General features: G+C 46.8%; 1 protein-coding gene across 2 annotated transcripts in view; it reads right to left on the bottom strand.

Annotated features, from left to right (window-relative positions):
- Positions 1-1,675: 1,675 nt before the first annotated feature.
- Positions 1,676-19,090, bottom strand: part of TIMM50 (translocase of inner mitochondrial membrane 50) — a 34,480-nt gene continuing 17,065 nt past the window's right edge. The window contains exons 4-11 of one of the 2 annotated variants that reach the window (XM_084814689.1): positions 17,992-18,013; positions 12,772-12,830; positions 10,560-10,679; positions 8,766-8,870; positions 6,913-7,011; positions 4,213-4,369; positions 3,155-3,261; positions 1,676-2,302 (exon numbers count right to left, since the gene is read on the bottom strand). In XM_084814689.1, coding sequence (XP_084670815.1) covers positions 2,201-2,302; positions 3,155-3,261; positions 4,213-4,369; positions 6,913-7,011; positions 8,766-8,870; positions 10,560-10,679; positions 12,772-12,830; positions 17,992-18,013 — 771 coding nt within the window. In that variant the 3' untranslated portion in view covers positions 1,676-2,200. The remainder of the gene's footprint in view (positions 2,303-3,154; positions 3,262-4,212; positions 4,370-6,912; positions 7,012-8,765; positions 8,871-10,559; positions 10,680-12,771; positions 12,831-17,991; positions 18,014-19,090) is intronic. The other variant, XM_084814688.1, reaches the window with a different exon arrangement.

Raw genomic sequence — 19,090 nt, 5'->3', positions numbered from 1 at the left:
TGGATGCTTAGCTACTGTCAATGGGTTATTTCCATATTTCGTGCCATCCCAAGTATTAGAGCTAGTTTAGGATACAGCCAACTTGGAAGGCACCATTCTCCCCACCCGGCCTAAGATCACCTACCCCTTGCAGTGCACAGAGAAATCTACCCCCTTCTTCTTGTTTTTTTGGGAGCAAAGAAAGGGAATTATCACTGCAACATAACCTTGCAGTGAAAAAGCAACAAGGAGGGGATGCAGACGTCCTTCCAGGCTGACGTCCTGTTTGTGCTCTAAACACTCATGTGTTTGCCTCCCACCCACTCAGCTGTTTACCCCTCTCCTGTTCCCTGCCTCAGAATGTCTGGCTTACACAGCCTGGAAACGCATTTTCTTTGGGGGAGGGAGAAGAGAAGAGGGGGGAGTGTGGGAAAGATCTGGAATCGGTTCCTGTCGGGAAATGTCTCCCCCCCCCCTACATTCTTTCTAAGAAGAATAAGGTAGGGAAGGAAAAGGAGACTGCAGCAAGTAGTGCATTCTGGCTGCACAGGCAAAAGAAAAGACCACAAAAGGGAAATGATGCCAGTGACTCACCAGGCTGGGACTAGGATAATTGCAGAAGCAAGATTTGGGCTGCACCACATAGGCATACAGAGATGCTGGGACACTAGCACGCTGTGCTTGCATTTCTATGTTTTCAGCATGCAGAGTATTTTAGAATCACAATATTTGACACTATTGTGCCCATTTCACAGCTGGGGAAATGGAAACAAGGACATCTGCAAGATTTCAGCATACGCCCAAGGCAATTTAGAGCTGCTTGGGCATTTGTGCAAGAGCTCTAGTGCTTTTGAAGGCGGGGATGAACAATTATGCTGCCTTTCAAGTATAAGTGTGGGGTGGGTTTTAGCCAGATTCTCCAGCTACAAAAAAGCAGAAAGGAGGGAATGTTGCTTGAAGGCAGGAGTTCTAAGTTCCTTTCTCCTTCCAATAGCCATATTTGGGATGGAGGTTGTGCACATGCTGGCTTTAGAGGCTTCTCACCCAGTTCTTTGGACTTTTGGAGTTCTGTGCTGGTGTGCAGAGTTCCCAATTGCTACCCCTTGCTTCTTCTCTCGAGTTGGGCATGTTTGCCAACAAAAGCTGAAATCTTCAGGAAGCTGAATTTTCTGCACTCAATATAAAAGCTGCAGTTGCGCAGTGAATCACCTACACTACCATGGAGTACAGGGCAGTCCCAGACACCAGTAAAAATCTGCTCCACAGGGCTGGGTTTTATACTCTTGACATTTGGGGGGAAATCACACAAGTTGTAAAAAGATGAAGCGTAGTGCAACGGAAGCCAAACACCTTCAAACCACTCTGTGCTCTTCCTCTGCAAGTCCCCAGTCCTCTCCCCTTCCCCACCCAATACATTCCAGCTGGCTTTCTTTCCTGTTTATATCCGACTCTGGACTCAGGATGGAGACTAGAGAGGACTTTCCTGCAACAAGATGTGGAGGGTGGGGAAAAGGTGGGGCCTGAGCTCTGTCTTACTCAAAGTTGCACTGGAATCTCTGCCAACCTTTGCAAAGGCAGCTTTTCAACTAAGAAGCATGAAGATTCAAACCCACCCACCCAGGTCCGCACAGCTCATTACGTGTGTGTCGTCCCCCCCCCCCCCCCCGGTTGTGGGGAAACCAGGACTGACACCGCAGAAGCCATCACTATAAAGATGACCATTTATTTTAGAGTATATCCAACATTCATCTCCATTCACCCCAACAGAGTAGCAGCGTGGTCTTGAATCTGACAGGAACATGATAACAGTATGTGAAAAAGTGATCCAGAAGCTATCCAGGAGCAGGCCCTCACCCTGCCCTTGCTGTCCCCTTTTCTGGCTGTGATGGTGAGGCACACTTCCTTGGTTACACAGAGAGGAGGTTGCTCCAGGGGCCACCACAGGTTCTGCTCTGGAAGAGTTCTCCCTCTGGAAAAGGGTTCGGGGGAGGGCTTGGCGATGCACACAGCTGTCTAGTCCTTGAAGGGGATATTGCTGCTGGAGTTCAAGAGAAGGATGAGAGCGGGCTAGCTCTTGCAGCCCGATTCTTGTCATCTTCGGGCCACAGTCTATGCCCCCTTGTGTTCACTGCCTTCTCCAGGGGGCACCATTCCCACTGGGCACTGGAACGGCTGAGAAGTCCACTTGCAGGTGGTGTGTCTGTACTTGGAAGTGTCTCCGTCACTGCTGTTTGGAGCGAGGCCACAGACGGCTTGCCAGGGAGCCCAGGAAGAGCTGCTGCTTCTTGTGTTGAGAGAGATCAGAGAGACGCTGCTGCTCTTCCTGAGAGAAGATGCACAGAGGGAGGGAGCCAGTCATCACCAAGGAGTCCTTAAACAGCGCCACTCGCAGCAGTGAAGATCCCATTCCCCTCCCTAGATGCGAGTGTGTCAAGGAGGCTAGTGTAGTAAGTCAGTGCGGGGGAGATGGCATTCTGCGCATCCTCAGAGACACTCTCCTTCAGCTGCTTCCCATGTGCAGATAAAAAACAGGGCCAACCAATGCATGGTGTGGGAGATACCGATCCCAAGCCCAACTGGGGCTTCTGAAAGAATACCAGCCAGCTCTACCCTCTGATCAAGAACTGTGTTGTGTCCCACAGTTTTATTTTTGCAGTATTTTTCCTGCCTGAAGCTTAAGTGACCAGGGAAGTAGCATTTCTAAAAAATCAAGAGTTGGCATAGGTAGGCCAGTGGCTCAGGAGTATGAGCAGGGAAATCTCTGGCTGGAATCGCTATTGCTCAGCCTCCAATGGGCATAACAACACTGGTTGACCTTCAGTGGCTGTGATTAAGGGTTACTGAAATAATAATGCATATGAACAGCACTCAGCATGCTAAATGCCATGTATTAAAAATATTAAAATATATACCTATGCCTCAGCTGTCCACCCCAAAGCCCCCTGCCCATAGGCCCCCCTCCCTTTCCCACTGAGACAGCTCTACCAAAAAACCTGGACTACAGCCTGGAACTCCAACCCCGACACAAATGAGTTGTGCCAAAAAATCTGGCACTGGTGCCTAGCATTTTTTCTAGAACTTTTAACCAACTTCCTCACCCAGTTTCAGCACCAGCACAACGGCAAAAGGATCTCAGATGAAGGCATCTGCAGCAAAACCTGACCCTCACTCTCACCTGCTCCAGCTGGGACTGCCTGCGTTTAAATGCCTCTAGCGGGTCCTCTTCCAAGGAGTAGTTCTCTAGCACTGACCGGACGTCTTCTACTCCACTCAAGGCAATAGCTGTGGGCAACAAGTATAAAAGGTGTACTAGCTCAAAGACTGAACATCTTTATTTGTACAATGCCAAGGTAAGTTTTTCCACCAAAGAAAATCACATTCTGTAGCTTAAAATTATGTACACCAGCATTTCCCTTATTTCTGTATAACTTAGTATTCTGTCAGCCAAAGGGGAGGAAGGAGTTACCCCACACCCCCGAAAAGTCCTATTCAGCTCCCCTTTGGCTTCTGGTATTTCACCTGGCAAAGCCTGGACATGCTCAGACTTCTCTCTGCAACCATAAGGGATAGAAACTTGCTATCCTGAAACACAACAAGACAAAAGATGCAGTCCCTTCAGCCTGCAACTCCTTTGCTGAGGGAACTGCACTGGCTGCCTATTTGCTACCGGACCAAGTTTAAGGTTTTGCTACTAGTGTACAAAGCCCTGAACAACTTGGGACCAGGATACCTGAGAGTGCCTTCTCCTTTACTAACATACCCAGTCACTGAGGTCATCCGAGGGCGTGCTCCTGGTGGTTCCACATGAACCTCTGGCCTGACAGGAGTCCACCCAGAGAACAGCTTTCAGTGTGGTGGCCCCCTTTCTTTGGAACTCTCTGCCCCTGGAGATCAGGCAGGCACCAACACTGTGTTGCTTTCAGTGCCTCCTGAAAACAGCTCTATTCCAGGAAGCAATCTTTTTACTATCTTACTTTTTATGTTCACCACTCTGGAATCTGCTTTAGATGTGGTATACAAATGTTGCATGTAAATAAACAAATAAATAATGTAGATAATAAATTCTGCACTTGCCTGGTGCTACCATGGATTTGTGGAATGCACACAGTATAGTGGCTCATGAAGTCTCCTTTGCAGAGCAGCCAGGAATGGGGATCCCACAATGGCCCCAGGGTCAGCTCACCCCACTACCCAGCCCGTAGCCATGGTAAGTTCAAGCAACCCTCTCCTTACTCTTCAGAAAGGCAGCGAGGTCAAAGAGTGTCCGGTCATCCGAATTCCCATCCCACTTCTTCAATGCCATGCCATTGAAGGGCTGCAGGCGGAAGGCCTCTTTCTTGCAGTCTACCACCACCACTTTGGCAGGGTCTCTGTTCAGGCAGGAGATATCCTAAGAGGAGGAGGAAGAGGATACAGAGGCAGGCTTGTGTCCACAATCAGACAAGATTGGCTCACTCAAGCTCATGTGGCGCTTCAGGACACATTTGCACATTGGAAGAGAAGCAGAAATTAATGAGGCAATTGCTAGCCTGCCTGAAAATCTGCAGAGGGCCCTGTGGGGTTCAAGGGCACTCTAAATGGAAGTGGTATCTTGCAATCGAATTTCCTGTTTGAAAAGCTCTCCGCCTGCTATCGCTTTTACTGCCGGGTTTCTGGGATGCCATTTAACCTGATGGCTTGGCATCCAAGTGATACTGTTCCTGTTTCAACTTTCCTTTTACTTCATTTTAGAGGACACTCAACTTGCTGGAGGCAACTTTGGCTTCAGCTTGTAAAGCTTCCCTTTTATTTTAATACAAGTATTCTTGAGGAAGAGTTCTGCCCAACTTGAAGGATTGTTTCCTGATTTTGAACTATTACGTTGGCCCAACAAAAGGCACCACCTCACTTGTTTGGAGAACTTCTCTTATCAGAACTTACTTTTTAGTGTTTTGAATTCCATCTATAAATATTTCTTAATTTTTTAAAAAAATGAATATGACTTGATTTATGTGGTACAGACATGATGCCTGCCTGCTGTCATAATAACATTAAGATGGCTTCTTCCATTAATGTGTTTCCTTACTCCGAATCTCCACTGCCATAAAAACTATTTCATTTGAAAGAATTAAACAGGAATCTTATGCTCATCTCGTTAAGCATTTTCTCCCACCTTCCTGAAAGTTCCAGCTACATCAGTACACTCCCAGTTAGCTTTTTTTTCTTTCTACATCTTTAACTCAGCAATTACAGTACAGACCTTTTACAGCTCTACAGTCTGAGGAACAGCAGGATTGCTCCCCACAAGAGGGGAGAACTCCCTGCCCCCTTCCTCCCCCCACCCTTGGCTTAGAAAAAAGAATCCACAACAATCAGCACACAGAGACGGCAAACGCAGACCATTGAGAGAAAGAGACACCCCACCAGCTCTGGGGCAGCAGATGGGAGGTGAAGGGGGGGCCGGGAGGGCAGACAGAAGGCAGGCTTGCAGCAAAGCAAAGGCCAGCAAAGCCATCCACACCTTATTGTGGTGTGCAGACACCAGGGAATCGCATTGCAGGACATGAGGAGCGCATCTGGCATTTCCACCTTGCGCTTGTCTGGGCTTGGTGAACAGGCAAGGTGCTTAGTACAGTTGTGGAAGATATCTGAGAGGGGCCAGGTTATACTGAAACATGTCACTATGGATGCCAAGACCAGGTGTATGTGAGGAAAGTCCATCTAACCAAGTCCACTGGGTGCGTATGGACATTTAGGGTCATCATCTTTTATAGCCCTTTCCTGTAAACCTTTAAGTGGAATTGAGACCCATTAGATTCAACAGAACCTAATACTGGCTGTATACATTAGATGGATTACAGCCTTAATTTCAATTTCTCATTGATATTAATGCAATATATGAAAAAGGAAGGAAGGAAGGAAGGAAGGAAGGAAGGAAGGAAGGAAGGATCCAATAAAAGTATTCTGTCTGAATCCAGCATACAGTTTATAAAGGATGAGGAAATTCAGCAGACACCATCCTTCCACATTGCTAGGGGAGTCCAGAAGGGCTAACTATGCCAAGCAGCAAGGCCACGCTCTTTACTGTGGCTGGCAGCAGCTCCCCAGGGAGGTGCCTTTGATGCACGCAAAGCAGACGCTATGATCCTCCTTCCCTCAATGCCACTGAAGAGAAATTCCACCTTAGAGGTTTTCATTTAGTCATAGCCACTGTATTTGTATACTGCAATTTCCCCAAATACATTGTGTTTAAAGCTGTTCGATTTAAATGTAAAAATATAGACAGGGTTTTAAACTCCTTGGGGCGGGGAAGGGAAAAAGAATTGTGATTTTAAAGCCAAGCATTCACCAGAGAAAGGCCCTGCTGTTCTAGCTAAATCAAGAGAGCTTGATAACTGAGCTGAGGCAGAAAAATAAGGACAGAAGCTGAGCGTTTACATCTCTGAGTAAGCTTGCATATGGCTGTCACCCTTGGTATTTTATTTGGACAGAAGGTGGGCATGAATAGTAACACAATATGTCGCTGCTGCTGCAGCCCAACAGTTTTCTCAGAAGATTTATCATGTGCTAGACCGTGATATGTAAGAAAAAGAATGGATATCTAAAAATATTTAAAAGGCGTTTCCAGTTCCTGTACTTCCCAGCATATTTATTTATCCCACCTTTCCTCCAAGGGGATCAAGGTGGAACACATGATTCTCCTCCCACATCCCCATTTTATCCTCATAACAACCCTGCAAGGTAGGATAGGATGTGAGGGGGAGAGAGAGAGAGAGAGAGAGAGAGACAGAGACAGAGACAGACACTGAGACTATTTCAACCCGGGTCTCCCCATTCCTAGGCCAACACTCTAACCACTATCCCAGACTGGAAATATTGCAACCCACAGTGTAAGTCGACTGGACATCTCCACTTCCTTGGCTGCCAAGTAGTCCAGAAGCCCAGAACCCTCACCTTAACATGGTGCCCATCCATGTAACGGGTGGCATCGCGGAAAAGCCGGTAGGAGATGAACCCATGAGGGTCTACACTGTCAATGAGGGGGAAGGCAGTCTGGAACAGAGAGAGATGAATGGAATTATCTTGCGGCCCAAAGTATGTCTAAAACTAGTTTACAAACATCAGTTCAGGCTGAGGAATATTAGCATGTGGTCTCACTGGTAAGGTTCGCACAGTTATTGTCACACATGATGGCTTAAATAAGCCACTGTGGTTTGAGGCATGCTTGGGGCATCTGTTCCATAACCCAACCTCTCTTGTAGGTTGCTTTGTTGTCTGAAGCTGGCAAGGGTGGGTTCTTGGCATGGTTAACAAACCATCCAAAATGTATGGGCTGTTTTAGGGTTGTGGGTGGTTTGTTAACCACGCCAACAACCCACCCTCGCCAGGTTCAGATGAAAAGGCAACCTACAAGTGGAGGTTGGGTCACAGAATGGGCACCCAGCATATGCTGCAAACCACAGTGCCTTATTTAAGCCATAGAGTGTAACAATGACTGGGTTTGCACAATCACAGAGGGAAAATAAGCCACAGTGGCTTATTTTCCCTCCTTGCATGTGCGAGCCGCCTAAATAGCGTAATTACACTCACCACTGTAAATGGCCACTGAGTTGTTTACCTTGCAGTTTCAGGACATATCACCAGAATAGATGTGGGCAGCCTATGCTTGCTGGTGAGGGGAGTGGGCACCAGCAAAGGAATAAGCCACATCCTCACTAAGATCACTCCAGCAGGTCAGTAATGTCTGGGCCCGTTGCAGTGCACTGTGCTGCTAATGTCATGTGCTGTGAGTCCTCAGACAGGCCAAGCTGCAGTTTAGTTTATTCATTCTGAGAAGGTTTACATCCCGGAGGTGAATGGTGGGCAGCAGCATTAAACACACAGACAACACCAAGACATCCAAACACTGGCTCAGAACAGATAATCTTGCGCTGTTTCCAAAATATGCTCCAGCTAGGCTTTTGGCAGACCTTTGACAGAAGGAGTTCCATACATGTGGAAGAGCTACCAAAGAACACCGCCACACGCTCTTTGTTCCGGTGTGCTGTTAATGGGGCACCCTCTTAGGACTAAGTCACTAAGTGATTAGTAAAACTGTGCAGCATCGCAGATCAATGCATACTGTCCCTATCACATAGAGTTACAACTCTCAATGTGGACAGCTGCTTGCGACTTGGCTTAACAGAATCGCATGTGCTAAATAAGAGCAAACAAGCCAGACAGGGACACAGGCCCTTTCCCTTCCCCGAGCAGTTTCTTGTCTTTTGCCCACAGGTCTCCTGACCATGCTGTTGTTTTCTCCCCCAAGGACAGACCCACTCAATTAGCACAGTAATAGCCCAGATTCAATAGGCTGAAAGGAGTGTGGCTGGACCCATACACATTCAAATGAGCAGCAGCACGCTCCCCTGTGGGACTCTCCTGCCACTCAAGCGTGAGAAAGGAGAAGTGGAAGGGAGGAGGTACAAAGCGGGTAGGCAGAACTTTGCCCCCCTCTCCAATCACACACAAATTCCTCAAGCGGCTGCAAGGCTTTTGGGACCCTGATCAGAATTGTGAGTTAGCAATCTGCCTTTACACCACACAGATGTAAAGATGCACACAGTGCATTCACAAGAATTTGCTGCTAGAAAAGAACAGCTGTGTGCACCCAAAATTCTGCCAAGGAACTGGCACCCTCACTTCCCGGGTGCATCACAGGATTAGAGGCTGCCTTACCCCAATCTAGCTTCCCTTGAAAACGTGTGATACACCTGGGCTGAGAGAGCTGAGCTGTGACTGGCAGGGTGCCATGAGAGAGCACTCACCATGCCGGTCTCAGATGTGAAGATGACGACTTCGTAGAGCGGTGCCAACTGCTGGAACAGGTTATCGATGCCTGGCCTCTTTTTGAAGCGCCAGCCAGTCACTAACTGAGGACAAAATAGAGTCAGAGGACTGACAGAGGGAGAGGAAAGGAAGCAGACCCATGGGAGAAAGCCACAGCCAATGACACAGAAAGAGCAGGTGCCAACCACTGCAGCAGCAGGTCAGCAAAATCTCCTGAAATCTCCCAGGCGCCCCCAGTGCAAACGCCACAGGCTGCCTTCTTAAACTCCGAACCTCTTGCATCAGATCCCAGCTACTCTCCCAACCTCAGTTTGTGTTTACAGGAGCCAGTGGAAGGTAAGAAAAGCCCCGTACAGGCTGGGCAACTTACAGCTATTACCCAAACATGCAACTTTATTTATTTCGCTCTTCAGCCAGGGGCTTACAGATCAATAAAACAAGACAGTCTCTCTCAGGCTTATATCTAAGAAGACACGGCACAAATGGAAAAGGGGAAGGGGAGGGAAGGGAAAAGCAAAGAAGGAAGCTGAAGGTTCTTATAATGACCAGCCGTGATGCGTCTCGAAGCTGTAATGCGGCTGCAATGCAAGCAGATGCTGCTGGTCTTCTTATCACCGCCAGCTAGAATGGAAAGGGCTCAGGGAGGAGCTGTCAAAAACTGCGGTCTCATGGCTGAGTCAATGGCACGGCCCGACTTCCTGTCTCTCCCTCTCCAGCAACCCGGTGGAATGGCTGCTGGGTGACGGATGAGGGAGAAAGCCAGCTCCGCAGCATGGCCACCATCGGCCCTCCTCTCCATCTATCCTTCATCTGGAACCTGTGGAATATCTGCTCAGGCGAGACCCCAGAGGAACCTGAGCCCAGGTCTGCCAGGTCTCTCTCCTTCTAGGGCTCAGCTCTGAATCCCATTGGCAGTGTGCAAGGTCCAGACACACTCCCTCTAGGCATGTGCAGACTGCCTTCTGCTCACCACTAAGTAATCACAGTTAGCCACTCAGTTTCTAGGACTGGGTGATGTCTTCCAGGATGGGCTGAGCCTCGCAGCTCTGTTTAAACCATCAGTTCTGCCCTTCGCCAATCTCAGTCCTGAGCTCCCCGAGCCATCTCTGTAAATGTCCCCCATTCCTGGCCATTTGCATCCTCCCCACTGCCCAAGGCATCCCAGGTCCCATGCCTCCTATGTATTTCCTTAATAGAACACACAAGCATTGCACTGAGAGGACACCAAACTCACTGCGGGTTCTTGCCTTCAACTGATGGAAGGATGCTTCGCAGCTACGTTATGTTCGCATGCATCATGACTGTGCGCCAGAAGCAAGCAAAGTGGGAGGAGGAGGAAGTCAGGTGCTCACATACACACACACAAGAGGTGCCTGCATAATGCAGTTAGTTTGGAAAAACTCTCACAATGGCCGAGATACAAGCCCACACGCTACATGCAAAGGCAATTCCCCATCCCTAGGAGCACGCTGAAGAATTTACCAAACCCTTCTGGTCTATTTCACACTGTGCAAATTAGGGACACCACAGAGCCTGGGCTGGTCACAGCAGCTCATCTAGTGGTCACGTTCAGCCAGCCAAGCCCCCTACTAGGTGAAGAATGGCTACTACCATCCACCCCAAAGATAAAGACAGGTTGCAGGTGATGGTTCACTTGCACAGTCAGTCAAGAAGTGGGCTGGCTGGTCATATAATTTGACGAAGCAAGGCTCAGAAGGGAAAGAACTGGCACATTTGCAACATCTCCCTAAAGCCTTGGAAGGGATACGCACCGACCATTCAGGGTGAAGGAGAACATCTGTGAGTTCGATGACTAGGGTGTACGGGGGCTGGTAATAGGGTTCTTTCAAGGGGTCTGGGAGCAGCTTAGGACTGGTGGGCTCTATGATCATCTGCAAAAGAAATAAACACAGAACTGTAACAGTAAAAAAGACAGGCGCATGAGACAGACCCTTGCCTAGGTGGCTTTGTTGGGCCTGGAGGTTAGATTTGAGGTATCTTTCAGTCCCTGTTAAAATATTAAGCTTCTAGCCTTCATCTGTTAATTGAAAAATACTAACACATGACTATAGTGTGTGCTTTAAGAAGCCTAAAAAACCAGGACACAAAAATCCAATTGTTTAATTCAGTCATGAGTTTAGCAATTCCTTTTTGAACACCAATGTTGACTCCCACATACCTCATTCAGGAGTGAGAGAGCGAGCATGGGTGTTTATGTGCCAGGACCCCAGAGTCAGAAGAACCCCCATTTTCTGAAGATCTTTTGCTTGGTCACTTCAGGATCATTTGCATTAATGGCATAAAAAAATGTGCCGAGGTTACATCCGCAAAGTCACAACCAGCATTTTGCTCAGTTTAAGGTATGACTTTAGCCTGGAAAGGAGCCGGTTACCCGAGCTCTGCTGGCAGGCAAGAAAGGGGCAGCTTCTACAATACCAAAGTGCCTTGTGCATTCCACTACAGTTCTCCTTACCACTCAGACTTCCTAACCTGGCAGTTCCACACAAAAGAGAGAGGAGAAACCAAACTGCTTTGATCGCAGCCCAATGGATGGTCGGCCTGACTGAAGAGAGTAACAGCCAGGATCATACATCTTATTACCTTGCTACAAACACGGGGCGGGTGGAGGAGGTGCCTGAGAAACACTACCTCACGGTATGCAGCACAGGGTTTTGGCCAAGGCTCCCAAAGGTTGCAGCTTGTCTTAAGCCAACCCTTACGATACCCAGACAGGCACAAAAAAACAAAGGCGCATCCTTGCAACTGCTAGGAAGTTAAGGTCTCTCTAGAGTGGACTTTCCACCCATCTGTGTTTGCTCTAGCCTTTGGACTGCCAATACCGAAGGGCCGAGTGTGTGGTGTGGTGGCGGCGGCGGCAGCAGCACGCTCCAGTCACTGCCACCACCGCAATGTGCGCGTTAAAAGGAACGTGCGCTCCCAACCAAAGCAAATCTGTTGGGCTGAAAGCAGCTTGCACCGGTGAGGGCAAAGTTCAGGCTTGCGAGCTGATCACCCTGACAGCTGATGGGATTCACAGTGTGCAGTAGCACCAAGAGGCAGAAGGCTGCTTCATGACAAAGCCTAACACAGAAATAGCAGCCACAAACTTCAACAGTGCAGGCACAAGCTATTGTCAAACGCAGAGAAAGGGCTGCCCAAGTCAATCGAGCGGCCTTTTCTTTTCTTTTCTTTTCTTTTCAACACCACTCCGTTCACCTCCATGGACTTTGGTCTCCCGTGGTACCTTGACTCAGCACGCTGATCACTGGGCGCGCATCGGTCATTCCCCCACTTCAGGGCAACTGACTATATGCTTTTAATTAAGTAGCTGGGTTGCTAGAGAACAGCATATTAAACACCTCAAGTCTGAACTTTTGGGGGGCGGAAGTGGGCGGGGAATCAGACCTATTTTCAACACACGGACACATAATAAAACACTATACTCAGCCTAAAAATACAGCACAAATCCACTAAATCTAGCCAGTCCAATGAAATATGGCTCTCAGAGATGCTCGTGCATCACACACACACCTACCCAGCGGGGGCCCTTGGGTTGAAACTGATGAAACCACGAATTTAGAACAGCAGCATACATTTGCAAACAGGGTGTTTTTCAAAGCAACAAAATGAAAGCCATTTTCTTCTGGTCATGGCTCCTACATGACAAAGTGGTGTTGAGGAGTTTTTTTGTTGGTTTGTTTCTCTACCACTGGAAGCTTACTTTCGGGAATAGGTTTAAGGAACTGACAGTGTGAACTGGGGGCGCTGCGGCCTATCACAGAGGGCACGAGGGTCTGGCAACTCCTAGTGGAAATGAGACCCACTGATTCCAACAGAGCAACTTACTTTTTTTTTTTTTTTTTTTACACCCAATTAGGATACAGCCCACTCTGATATTTAGGGGGTCAGTTTTCCTTTCAGGAGAATTAGGAACAGATTCTGAAAAAGCCTTATACTACATGAGACCACGGAGGGCTCACTTACCTGTCTATAATCTTTGAAGTATTTGTATGACCTTCGGAGGTGCTGAATCACCACTGGATCTGAAAGCCAATTGAGAACAGAATTACCATGGTAAGCATCTCACCTATTGCTGGTAGTGAAAATGTCATTGTACACACATGTACATACCCACCTCTGGCTCTGGGCATGCCTGGATGCTAAAGTTTGAAAGATGGTTTTGCCAAAGAGAGCGGGTGTGCCTCCATGTTTTGATAGGTTCCGCTCATGTGGACAGGCCCTTCGTTTACATGTGTGGACTGGGTGCACAACACACATGTAAACCAGTTTCAAACCTGTTTTACTGCCATGGCATCCAGCTGAGAACTGCAGCTCTAGGAACTGAACAAAGCCATTTCGGAACCCTCAAAAATCAAGAACTACAGTTCCAGGAATGGTTTTTTTGGGGTGGGGAAACTATTTTAGTTAAACCCAGTTTAAGTGCCCCTCACTCATCAGTCCATTTGACATCAGGAAGAAAAACCCCCTTCCCAGGCAAAAGTATTATCAGATCAATAAAAGTAACATTTTGGTGCTGCTGTAGCTAGTAAGTAAAAGTCTGCTAACAGTTCAGTCTAGATGAATGACTATTAACTGAGCTCAGCTCTGTGGCTGGCAGCTTAAGCATGGCTTCCTATCCCCCCTCCCTCCTCAAGCCATCTGATGTGGCTTGAACATATGCAGAGTCCCACAGCCCTTCCAAAAGAATACTAATGGATTCTTCAATTACCAGCTCGCTTAAGCAGAGGTCAGGCTGAAGAAGAAAGAGCGTGTGAGCGAGACCACAGTCCTCACACCAGCGCGATTAACTATCCCTCTGAGATTACAGCTTTAGCATCTTAGCGACCAGGGTTATTCAAACAGAAACTGTAAGTTAATCAATCAAAGGCAGGCATGCTGAATGGGGCGTAATTTGGCAGCAACTGTTATGATAATCCAAGTTGAGCAGCTGGGGTAGATGACTGGCTGAGCGAAAGGGACTCAGGTGTCAACTGGAGCCTTATATGGTGGAATTTGGCTGCCTGACTAGATCTTTTAAAGATTTTTTTAAAGCTATCGGTCTGCAACAGGAAGAAAGGAAAGATTTACACAAATGCACATCCAAGTTTGATGAACCAGACACCGATTTAATTTTTAGAGCCACCTCTAACAATATCTTGGAATCATGCTATACACTCTTCAGTGGAGTCCGTCTGGAGAAACAATGCTTAGCTTGAGGAAGTTTCTTGTGATACAGAAATATGTGCCAGGTCAGGACAATAACGTCTGCACTGTTGATGGATATGAAGGCAACCACTTTACAAGATATTCGGAAAGTCACATTGCTTCAAAAACCACAAATTTGCTTTGATGTTTGCTTATTTCTAGTGAGTTATGATTGATACCAGAAAAATTAAAAGTCGTTAGTTTTATTTTCTAGAAATCAGCTTAAAGTTTCTGGCTGACATACCAGGGATAAGGAGATAGGGAGATGCTGCTTGAATAGTCATTTATTTACATAAAGAGTCACCTGCACTGAACTGTTGATATGTGGTTTGCTATAACCAGCTACAGAATTAATCTTCCAACTTCTATAAAGGTAGGTAGCGTAGAGATGTGTTTTTTGTTGGACAGCTGCATTCAGGCTATATTGCACAGTACATTATGTTACTAAATGGCTTTGATCCTCTCATACAAGCTGCCCCTCCCTACTTGAAAGCTTTTGGGGAGCTCCTGCTCTAGGTTCCATCTCAGCCTTCATAGAATCATAGAATAGTAGGGTTGGAAGGGGCCTACAAGGCCATCGAGTCCAACCCCAAATTTGCCTGTGCAAGAAGCACGGCCTTCTCTGTGGCAGCCCCCGAACTCTCCCCCAAGAGAGGCTGGTGCAGGTCCTCCCTGAAGTCTTTTTGGAGACAGCTGAAGGCTGCCCTTTTCCAGAAGGGCTTTGTAATGCTGCTTGCCTTTGTTTGTTATGCTGGCTCAGCTACTGTTTACTGAAATTGGTTTATCGATTTGAAACTGGTTTACTGATGTGCTATGACATTTTATGAATAGCATTATTAGAAATCTTTTATATATATTTCAAGCTGCCATCTCCAAAATTTCCATTAGGTCTGTGTTGGATAATGGAACTCACATATTTCCCCAGTGAAGGTGAGCTATTTTAAAAGCTAAGCAGTGTCTAGTAAGGTTAATTTAAGCTTGGGAGGCGTTTCCTTAGCTCAGTACAAGTAGCCAGTGTTAAACAAGTGTGCATAAAGAAAAGAGTGCAGGGAAGCAAGGCTGCGAAGAACAATTTTGGTACACCCAGCCCAAGGATTGGTGCACAGTGGTTAAACAAAACATATTAACAACAACCTGTACATCTTTATATCAAGGAGCAAAGAGCTTGTGGAGTTAGCTAAAAATCTGGAAGGAAGGGAAAAGGGGGGGGAGGGAGCATAAAAGGCTGGGGGCGGGAGCAGATGAATGAGTAAATCCATTGTGGGCAACAATGAGGCTGTGACTAGAGAATGCCTTTTAATCTGCTGAGAGCATATGCCAGGCCAGCTGAAAGGCGCTGGTAAAAGACGCTTCCTATCCCAGGCAAAAAACCCTCCCCAAAGCTGCTCTCCCTCCCCACGGGTTTCCTATGTATTTTATCAGAAAAGTTCCACTAGTTGAACAATCTGCTTTTCGAAAACACAGTACAAAGTTCCATCTGGCCCGCTGCTGCGCAAAAAGACACCCAATAGCCCCCATTTGTTTTTGAAACCTCTAAACACCAAATACTATTTTTTAAAAGATTCACTCATGGGCAGGTTTCTGTGCAGGGGAACCAAAAATACCCTTGCTGTGCTCTCACATAAACAATTTTAAAAGCTTGTGTTCTTGCATTTATGCAGCAGCGAGGACTGTGCTGTAGGCAGACAGGAGCATGACACAAATTGAATGGACCATCAGATCCACCTAAAGTTAACAGTCAAAACTGATTGCCCAAGTAGCCCTCTGAGGACTGAACCAGGTTTGGGGTTTGAACTTTGGTGGGTGGTACCAAGCCCCACACAGCACACCATTCTGACCAAATCAGTAGCTACAGGCTAAATTTGATGCAAAGGCATGCTGAAGAAACACGGGAAGGCCTTGGCAGGTCAGGATGCCTTCAGAGCCTGACTGCAACATGCCTCACCCTTCATCTGCCTCCCCTCTCCTGAGTAGTGGAACAGCCAAGAAGGAGGACATCTGGAATGCCTGTGGCTTGTGCTGCCCCAAGGACACACACAGCCGTCTCTCCTGCCCCAAAGGCTCTCAGGCTCTTCACTCATTACCATTATAAGGTTGGCCACTGCTTTTCGCCTCCAGCTCTGCTCTGGAATGGGAATGGGGGAGGGGGGTGTCTGTGGAACGGAGAAGCATTGTTAACTCTCCATCGCAACATAAGTTCCGCCTGACCTTCTGTTCTTGACAAGGGGTGCGCGCACTGTTTATGCACCAGTACATCTGCTCTCAAGGCAGCCGCTGAAGAAAGCCAGGCCCTTTCATTCACCCAATTAGAAATGTAAAGCAATTCCGGTTATTCTGGGAAGGTTGTTTGCGGGGAGTTTAATTTTTAAAAATGTTTGTGAAGAGGTGGGTGTGTAAGCAGGTCACGCTTGTTGCCGTTCCCTTACTACCCAGTTTATAGCATCAGGGAATTAACATATTTATAGCTTAACTTCTGGTGCATTTCAGCTCTGCCTGTCTGCCCGCCAGACTTCTTAGCTACTGAAATACTGAGGAGTTGAAGACATTTGGTTAGATGGTGGCACAAATTTAAAAGGTTAAAGCCACAGATTCTACCAGATTGTTCTTGAACCATGAAGCCATCTGAGCAGGGAACACACATCAGTAAGCATAGCTATGAAAAACTAGCATTTCCCAAGTTACATGTGGGTACAATAGCAGTTCACACATAGTATTAATTGTCAGGGTGGAAACTGAGCCGATAGAACCCCAGAGCAGTTCTGATTCTGAGGAGGATCAGCAAACCGTGGGAGAGGAGCCAGCTCATCCCTCACAGGCACAGTAGCTGGCAGAAATTCCTCCTGCTGGCATTCCTGAGATAGATAGTGACCCTGGCAGTGAGAAAGTGCGGGACAGGGGCTTGTTAGACGCTCGACGCAGAGAGCGATGGAGGGCATGGAAAGGAGGCGTAGCGCCCGTTTGGCGCGCAAGCAACGGCCGCCTCCCGTGGACCCAAGGGAAAGAGGGAGGATCTCTCCTTAGCCCATAAGTTCAGGGTCTTCAAGTGATTCTCCTTCAAACGGGGACCAACTGCCTACCCGGAGCATAGGTTACTCTGCTGTTCATTGCTTAGTCGCTGGTGATTAGCATCTGAAAGAGTCATTAAGTTGTAAAAGGATTAAAGCCTTGAAAAGAATCCTTTCGTCTGTGTCCTGAGTTGGCTATTGGAGTGTACTGAAAGAGGCCGCTAGGGCGCTCCTGACATTAATAAGAAAAAATGGGAGAGATCAGAATTACTGCCCCTTTTATTCTGAATTCTACTGTTTTAACCTTTCTTTGGAGACTAGAGAGTTTATAATGCAGCTTCTAGGCCACATTACAGTACAAACTACATTACATTTCAAGGAGGTGTCCCCAAGTTTCCATTCAGATGATGCATGAGGCTTTCTTTTATCAGCATCCAGGTAACATTTCAAGGCCAACCCTTATGTCTTAAAAGGACTCCTGAATGTTCACTTTGCTCTCAATAAATGCAGTCACATTCTAGTCCCATACTAAGTTTACACAAACATGAGTACTCATCATTATTCTGAGAAAGTATCACAATAGCTCTCAGCTCTTCTCTCAAAAGCATAAATTTGGAATATTTCAGCTGTGGTGTACCAGCTGTGAGGGCATCACAAAAACCCTAGGACATAATCTGATAACAAAAGCACATATTTAAAAGCCATAACACACCATTTGCTTTAAAAATTAGTTCAAAACTCAGGTGAGAAATAAATGTATTTTTAGGGACAAAATCTGGATTTAAAACAAAATAAAACTGAGCACTTCTGTGCAGGAAAGCCCGGATACTTTCTCTGTCACCGTATTTCCAATTCTTCTCAGCTTTTATAGAACCTTATCCCGCAACCCAACCCCAGCACTATGCCTTGCTTCCCATTTCTCCCACCACGTCAACTCGGTCTGCAAACTCCAGCATATCAAAGCAATTAAAAAAACCCAGATTTATCTACTTACCATTATCAAATTCATCGGGAATCTACAGAGAAAGAGAAAACTAGTGATTTTGACTCCACTGCATATTACCAGCCATAGGTGAATGATTTTTTATTATTAGAACCATTAGTTACAACAGCAACAAAATAAACAAAGACTACAACTAAAATACAACAACATAAAAATAAAAACACACCAATAACAATGGTTCATAATCAGTGAAACCCCTATCACTCCTCACAGAGTAAAAAAAAACTGGCTCGGAGTTTAGTTGCTATAAGAGCAAAGTCTGCCACTGCCAATAAAACTGCCTTATTATGAGATGTAAACAAAAAACAATTTTCTCCTAATCAGAGCAAACATTTTTCCCTGCAAGGATGAGATCTGTTTAGAGGCTGATTTCTTCTGAACAAGTGTGAGAGTGGCTCAGGTAGACTTGCCACCCCTTTTACACTTAAATATTCCACCCCTATTGTTCCCCAACTTCCACAATTGTCAGCATGCTCATCCTCACAAAGAAGTTATGAGGCAGGAACCACCATGAAGGCCTGGGGGGGGGGGGAGAGAATGGGAACATTCAGGCATTGGGGGAGGTAGAGGGGTGTGTGTGTGTGTGTGTGTGTGTGTGAGAGAGAGAGTGAGAGAGAGAGAGAGAGAGAGAGAGAGAGAGAGAAGAGAACGGTGTGTCTCTGTTTTTGTCCAGGGTCCTATCTCCAATGTTTCTGCTGGAAGAATCAGAAATGTGGGGGAATATTGAAAAAATATCCTATGATAGATTTTCTCTTTTGGAATGAGTGAAATGCTTTTTAAGACCAGGTTTTACTCAGTCCATCTTGGTGTGTCTTAAAGTCCTTTATCCTGCCCCTTTCCAATTATTTTATGTAATCCCAAATTCTAAGGGAAGAGATAAAACAAACCAGTGATTCACAGGCACGCGTATGTGTCTATGTGTGTGTCTGCTTAGTGGTTGTCTGGAGTGGCCATGCTGGCTGGAGATGATGGGAGTTGTAGTCAAACACATTTGGAAGGTGCCAGGTTGAGGAAGCTGGATTAAGGGAATCAACAGTGACCCGAACACTAGATGCTAGGGACAACGCTGTTTGCTTGCCTTCCTGGTGTC

Source organism: Heloderma suspectum, chromosome 10 (genome assembly GCF_057233095.1).
Source record: "Heloderma suspectum isolate Gila_16-S chromosome 10, 16-S_ref, whole genome shotgun sequence".
Lineage (NCBI taxonomy): Eukaryota > Metazoa > Chordata > Lepidosauria > Squamata > Helodermatidae > Heloderma > Heloderma suspectum.
The sequence above is the reverse complement of the archived record's forward strand: the minus strand, read 5'-3'. Positions and strand labels throughout refer to the sequence as shown.